Source organism: Triticum dicoccoides, chromosome 5B (genome assembly GCF_002162155.2).
Source record: "Triticum dicoccoides isolate Atlit2015 ecotype Zavitan chromosome 5B, WEW_v2.0, whole genome shotgun sequence".
Classification (NCBI taxonomy): domain Eukaryota; kingdom Viridiplantae; phylum Streptophyta; class Magnoliopsida; order Poales; family Poaceae; genus Triticum; species Triticum dicoccoides.
In genome coordinates, this window is record NC_041389.1 from 106,364,351 (window position 1) to 106,371,646 (window position 7,296).

The 7,296-nt window shown below is 41.2% G+C and overlaps 1 protein-coding gene across 1 annotated transcript; it reads right to left on the reverse strand.

Moving 5' to 3' along the window:
• Positions 1–2,843: 2,843 nt before the first annotated feature.
• LOC119307645 (metal transporter Nramp6-like) lies at positions 2,844–7,035 on the reverse strand. The gene is made up of 4 exons (XM_037583716.1): positions 6,271–7,035; positions 4,772–4,908; positions 4,039–4,688; positions 2,844–3,485 (listed from the first exon to the last, which is right to left on the reverse strand). The coding sequence occupies exons 1-4, from the start codon at positions 6,915–6,917 to the stop codon at positions 3,276–3,278; spliced, it is 1,644 nt and encodes a 547-aa protein (XP_037439613.1). The 5' UTR covers positions 6,918–7,035; the 3' UTR covers positions 2,844–3,275.
• Between the last annotated feature and the right edge of the window lie 261 nt (positions 7,036–7,296).

Consider the following 7,296-nt stretch of genomic DNA (forward strand, 5'->3'; position numbering starts at 1 on the left):
AGAACAGGAAGATGAACAACATCTTTGGCGATGCACGTTGCACTCTTCTTCGGCTCTTCCCATCAACATCTAGTCGTCAGCACTAAGCAGGGTTGAAATTCTGTCCATGTTTTCCTAGTATCTTATCCTGGATGAAGCAGTCCGCGGCAGTGGTGTCACAGCCGAAATCTCACAGTTTTCACTCTTGAGAGTCACACTATGAGTAAAGATTTGCCTCACTCCAGAAACGCCTGAGGCGCATTGCGATTAATGTGTTACATGTTGAGATATAAAAATGAAAAGAAAATAAGAAAGCCGGCAAAACCCATGCTGGGGAAAAGCCAACAGAAAACCAGCCCGAAAAAACATCAAAACAATAATGCAAAAGTTCCCAAAAGACCGGTGAAAAGAAAGACCTACATGGACCAACACAGACTTTGGGCCCAGCCCATTGTGGGCGCGGACGGCTCTTTTTTCATCATTTTTTTTTCTTTTTCTCTTTTTATTTTCTTTTAAAAAAAGTTCAGAATTTTTGAAAATGTTCATGAATGAGAATGTTCACAAATTCGTGCTTCTTTTTATGCTTTTTTGAGAAACAAAATGTTCATAGATTCAAAACCACTCATGATTTTGAAACATGTTCGTGAATTTGAAACAAATGTTCATGAATTAAAAAGAGTTCATGAATTTCAAACAATATCATCAATTAAAAAAATGGTCACATATTGAAAAAATGTTTATGAATTTCAAAAAGGATTATACATTCAGAAACTGTTCAAAGATTTAAAAAAATATTCATCGATTTATTTTCAGCATGCTAATTTGTCGCGTTTGTTTGGTGTATCGTAGTCGTACCTGCGTGCATTTGACCAAAAAGATTCAATACGTGGGGCGATGGGGCTGAGGGCTAACCAAAACAGAGTATCTTTCTGCTCCAGCCATTTCTTAAATGGCTATTCTATGGTCCGAATATTCATGTTGTCTTCTTTTTTTCTAGATATTGTGTTCCCAAATAAAAGACATCGCGAATATTCGGTCCAGAGAATAGCCATTCTGAATCCGCCATATTGACGGGCCAAATGCAGGAGGTCCAATGTGGCCTAATACAAGTATTGCCACAGCCAGTGTCCTTCAACCATACCATCCTCGATATTTCTAAAAAAAACCTTCCCTAGATTCCGATTTCCCTGTTTGACGTTCATTATGTAAAACATAAAATTATGGGACGGCGCACCTGGCGTTGCTCCATTGGCTAGGATGGTGTCTATCGGCTCCAGCCCATTTTCTTTCACTCGCTTTTTCAGATGCTCCGTTTCTTTTGGTTTTGGACAATTTTCTTTGGGATTTTTAGTTTTATTCCAACTTTTTCCTTGCAGTCTTTAAATTTTCATCAGGTTTTCATTTCCCTTTTGGTATTTCTTTTATCTATTCCTTTTTCTTTTCTTTTGATTTTGTATCAGTTTTTTCTTTTTCTTTTTGCCTTAATAAAAATCATAAATATTTTCAAACTTGACAACATTTTTTATAACTCATGAACATTTTAAAATGCACAAAGTTCTTTAAACTTTTAGTATGTTTAAAAAATTATGAACTTTTTGAAAATAAAACAATATTTTTGAAATACAAGAATTCGTTTAAATGCATGACTATGTTTGAAAAATAACAAAATTTTGAAAAATATAGAACATTTTCTAAATTTTGTCAACCTTTTAAAAAAATTCTAGATGATTTATTTTACTTTAAACATTTTATAAAATTACTGGACATTTTAAATTTGTGTGAACATCTTTCAAAAAATAGATTTTTTTGTAAATTCCGAAAAAAGGTTACAATAATCTATTTTTAAAATCTATCAAAAATAAATGGAGCAGTCTTTTTTGGGAAACCGGCTGGAAAACTGAGTAATTTGATACATACGGAAGAAAACCGGTGAGATGGAGGGCCCAGGGAGTGAGGAGCAAACATAGTGTGTCAAATAGGAGGATCTCCTAGATTCTTAATTCTCAAAAAAAAAAAAAGCGCCTAGATTCTTCGATCACCACTACTCTTACGCCCCAAAAAAGAAAAAGAAAAACACTACTCTTCAAAGCCAAACAACCAAAGAGAAAAGTTTATAGCATAAACACTATTTTTGTTGTTTTCCCTAAAAAAACACTCTATTAGGAGAGTACACGACGGACGCACATACCATATACGTGTGCACGTCTTCTGCTACAAGCTTACCTGTGACCAGAGTTAAGCTCAATCTAGGCAGCTAGAGAGATTTTTTTTTGTTGGGTTTTCTTTTATAGCTTACCACATATGCCAGCTGGTAGGCAGCTAGAGAGATGAGATGTCGAAGGGTGAGGCAAAAGTTTGGAATCCTCTAGCTGGTGAGAATTTGTGCCTCTCACTTTGGTTGGTCGCAGAGAGCGCTATCACCACAGAGTTAGAGAGAACATGGTCCACTCTTCAGTTCTACACCCGTTTACTGATACAGACAACATCAGGTTCTCTCCTCTCTATAGCTGACAGGAGATGGCCCTGTTAGTCTTTCCTTTGGATGATGTTCATCATCAAGGAAGGCAACATCAGTGAAACGCAAGTTATAGAGACCGTCCTCGTAGGGCACTGATCCTGTCCACCTGACCGTGCTGTTCCATGATTCTTATAGGGGTAGACACAAAAGAGGCTGTGTACATGCCGATCTTTTCGTATTTATTTTGTTCATCATCATCCTCCACTATAGCAGTATGACAGTTTCAGGAATAGATTCCCGCCAGGCATCAAAGTATCTATTCTTATTTTCGCACAGCAAAAGCTTCCAATATCTTTATATTAACAACAAGAAAATTATATTGTAGTTTTAAGGACACTATAGTATATTCCCAGCACCGAAGTATCCGTACCAATAACATATCATCAGGACAATCGTACAAACAATAGTCAGAATTGGGTCATCACATTCGCTGTCCAGATAGAAATGTTTTCATGTACAGATGAAGGATAAGATTACACTGCTTTCTTCCGCTTGTACTCTTCTCTTTCTCTACGCCTTTAGTCCCAATAAAGAATTAGGCAAAAAGAATGAACGCGAGGCTGTTCAGCTGCATCACCAATTCACTGCCCTGTAAATTTTCCCCCTTCCGGACGAGTCAAAGAGCTACAACCAAATTCAACAGCGGTTCGGGTCTATTTCAACAACTCAAATGTCACTGTACACTGTGGATCCCCGGTCTCTGTTCTCGGAAGAGAAGCCTTCTATAGGTTCAGAGGTTACGGTTGTGTAATAAGAGAGCAAAATTTTGTTACAGCTGTCATGACAACCTCTTGCGTATCGCCACGATCATCTGGTTGGAGATTTCGGTGCCCCGCAGAATGAGGTACAATACGAATGAGGCGTAGGCAAGTACTGCCACGCAGAGAAGCGAGCCGTACAATGGACCTCGTATTTCAGACGAGAAGAAGTCCAACAAGAGATAGCCGTTGATTGTGATCAATAATGCAGCCACTGTCCAGGTTACAGCCTGCATGGAAATGCCCAAACATGGTGAGAACGTCGTCATCTTGAACAATGCAAAATTTAAACAAAGGGGCTAGACAAAATACTATCAGGGTGATCACATTATAAGCTTGTGCAAATGTTGATTTAGTATATATATTTGTCAAATACAAGTCCTAGAAAAACAGATAAACACTGGAGAAAAAATATTGCTCATTTAACTAAACATATGACTTGTGAATTTAGCGACAAAGCTTTTGTTGAAGAATGCACCTATAACTGAATTGTGCAGCAAAATCTAGAATCGTGAACCAAAAAATATCACAGCTAGCCTCTACAATTTTCATAAGGGAACACTGGTTACACTACTGCAATTATTTGCAAACTAATGTGCCAACATTTTTAACCTAGAAACAGACTTGCACATGAATAATATTAAACATAAATCCCTCCAGAGAATATGGTGTGGCTAGGTAAATGCTTTTCACACAGAACATCCGAGCATGCAAAAAAGTAAAGGGTGCACAATCATGAAGGAAAAAACAGGAGAAGGACAAGATCTGGGGTTAAGGACTTACTTGCATTTTACGACCTATTCTGAAAACTCCCATGACTTGCTCCTTGGATACCAAGGTTATCAGAGGAATCAGTGCAAAAGGAATCTGAATTGATTGAAGCACATTGAGCCACTCATTTAGAACATCAAGTGCGTCAGATGAATCGAAGAACAGAGCCACAATTATAGTCGGCACAATTGCGAAGCTTCGGGTGATCAGCGCCCTGAGCCATTTCTTTAACCTCAAATTTAGGAACCCACCCATTATAAACTGTCCAGCATACGTTCCTGTTATTGTGCTACTCTGACCGGCGGCTAATAGCCCAATCCCCCAAATGTAGAGGATAGGTAAAAAGCCGCCACCAAACTTCTCTTGTAGATATTGCCCAGCATTTTCGAGGCCGATACTGCCGGCTTCTTTACTACCATAGAATCCTTTAGCGAAAACAGTTGTGACAAAGAGATTTATCATGAATGATATAGCCAGTGCAACCGTTGACTCTATTGAGTAGTATCTCAATGCTTCACGGACTTGGTACTCCTTTTTTGGGTCTATTTTCCTCGATTGCACAAGCGCTGAATGGAGGAACACGTTGTGGGGCATAATAACACAGCCAACAACCCCAACTGCTTGTCTAATTGTCTTAGAGCTCAATTTTGGAACCAAAATACCTGTTGATAAATTAGGCGTGATCAATGGACAGGAGTGTAGGGGACAAGTTAAATCAACAAAGGCTAATCTATGAGATCCTTACCAATTAACAGGTCCTTCCCATTGGGCTTGGTATCAGTGAACATCCATGCAAAGGACACTGCCATTGTTGCAATCAAAACTGCAAATACAGCTTCCAGTTTCCTCACACCATAGTTCTCAAGAGAAAGGAAAATGAAACTGACAAAAGGTAATAACAAGGTAAGTTGAAGATTCAAACAATATAGCTACATAGCTTTCTTGCCTTAGATTATATAAATAGACATATTAACGGCACATAACTAAACATGTAAAGTACAGTGATGTTAGCCTCATCCAGGCCCAAAGCGAAGGTATACATTCAGATAACAATATCAGTTCTACTATTTATAAACAAATGAATAGTTCTGAATTGTGAGTTTGTGACCATTTGGAAAAAAAGTGTATGTCAGTATCAATACGCAATTCAAGGACCATTCGTAGAATTCTGAATGAGATGCAAATAAGAAGTAATTTCACAGAATACAACTCCTGTCAAAAGCATTAAATTAACATAAAGAATCACAGGAATACTAAGAAGTGGCTAAGAAGCATACTTTTGGATACAAGGTTCCTAACATCTAACTCTTGTGAAATAATGTATGCATATGTCAGCAGCATTAATTCATCATGCAAAAGCCAGTATAGACCTTCGCTTTATAATCAGAGGTCAAGAAAATCATACGGTACACTCATGCCACAATATCTCGGGATGAGAAGAGCACAACACAACGTTTTAGGGAACAAAATCTAACAAGGAGATCACAAATAAAGTTGGCAGGAATCGTCCCCAGTAAGTTAGCCACTATTCAGGAAAACTGATTACTACTTGGTTCGGTGTTTACCCATGCAAGCCATCCCCAACCACCAATGTGATTCTAAGTTTTAAATAAAACCAAGTGCCAATCAATCGCATAACAAACTTCTCTGATCTTTTCACTGCAATGGTTAAGAAAATTACAGTTTCTATAGTTGCTACATAGAAAAAAAACGATTTAGAATTCAAACTTGAAACTTCTAATTAAAATTTTGAGATTCTTGTCTAGGAAGGTAAATTAAATGTCAGCAACCCTCATCTCATAGGGCAGAATGAATTAAAAGTGGGCCAAATGTACATCATCACTTGTCACATCACTGGTAGTACAACCTCAACAAAAAAGATGAAGCATTCCTATAGCTGAGAATTAAAGCAAGCGTGCATAATGATTTACAATCAAATCTGCACCAAACCAACACCTAACCATGCTGGGTCCTCAAACTAATGTGACACTACCATCAGCAGTAACAGTAAGCAAATGACTAACTGAGATCTAACACTAAAACCTCACCCAAATGTCACTAGCAACGACTGGGACAAAAATCACTTTTCCGGTTTCTCATCTTTTGGAAAAATCCCTAATGCTGATTAGACAAAAAAGTAACTTATTTTGGAACTATTCTGTGATTTAGCACCTTGTATACAATCAAATTACTCCAATTGCAAATAAAAAATTCAACAGCCAATGAGAGAAAGTCCAAACTCACCAATCCAAGGCGGTGATGACAACGCCGGCCCAGAGCGGCAGATACCCATTGCTAAGGATCTTGATGGCGATCGCGCTGCCAATGACCTCCTGGATGTCAGCGCCGACCATGGCGACCTCGGCCATGAGCCAGAGCGCGCGGCGTGCCCAGTCAGGGTACTCGTCGCGGCATAGCTCGGCGAGGTGCCGGCCGGTGGCGACCCCGAGGCGCGCGGCGAGGAGCTGCACGAGGAGTCCCATGGCGGTGGCCCACATGAGCAGCCACAGCAGCGTGTCCCCAGCCGCGGCACCGGCCTGGAGGTCCCCCTCGAGGTTGCCCGGGTCCAAGAACGCGATGCTCATCAGGAAGCCGGGCCCCGTGAAGAGCCAGAGCTTCCGCCACGAGAAGGGCGGCGACCCCGAGGACGAGGCGAGCTGCGCCTCCAGGTCGGCGTCCGCGTCTGGGTCGTCCGAGATGGAGACGAGGACCTTCTCGGACGCCTCGAACGCGCGCTCCTCGAGGTCCTCCTCCTCTTCGCCGCCGCTGCTGCTGCCGGAGTCGCCGTGGTCGCCCCCGGGCACCGAGGCGGGGAGGAGGGCGCGCGCCTCATCGTCGGCTCGGGCCGCGCCGGCGTCTCCCGCGGCGCCGGGGACGGCGTGGGCGGACATCGAGATGCGTTTCTGTGCGAGTTTACGCCGCGACGGTGAGGTGCGTGCGGCGATTTCGCGGGGCACGTGGTCGGCACGTGCCAGGCTCCCCAACCGGATGCTTCGTGACTCCACTATCTCGTCCCTTTTTTGGACCCTTTTATAGTAGTACGCTTGTTAATCCTTCTCGGATCGATAGTGCAGCCTTCTGCTAGTCCTACTCTCCTATTGTGTCGATCAGGCGATGTCTATTGGTTGTCCATGAAATTTCTAACACGAGTATATAAAGATATCATAAATTATAGTCTTTTGCAATGCACTTTATTATGTCATCTTACTGTTTTTATGCTATTCACATGTCTGTAACATATTTTTGGAGCAAGATCCATGTGACTCTTGT

Coding starts and splice junctions, on each gene's coding strand:
- LOC119307645 (XM_037583716.1), bottom strand. CDS start 6,917: ATGTCCGCCCACGCCGTCCCCGGCGCCGCGGGAGACGCCGGCGCGGCC. Junction 4,909..6,270: donor GTCATCACCGCCTTGGATTG/GTGAGTTTGGAC, acceptor ACCTTTTGTCAG/TTTCATTTTCCTTTCTCTTG. Junction 4,689..4,771: donor TGGGAAGGACCTGTTAATTG/GTAAGGATCTCA, acceptor ATTTATCAACAG/GTATTTTGGTTCCAAAATTG.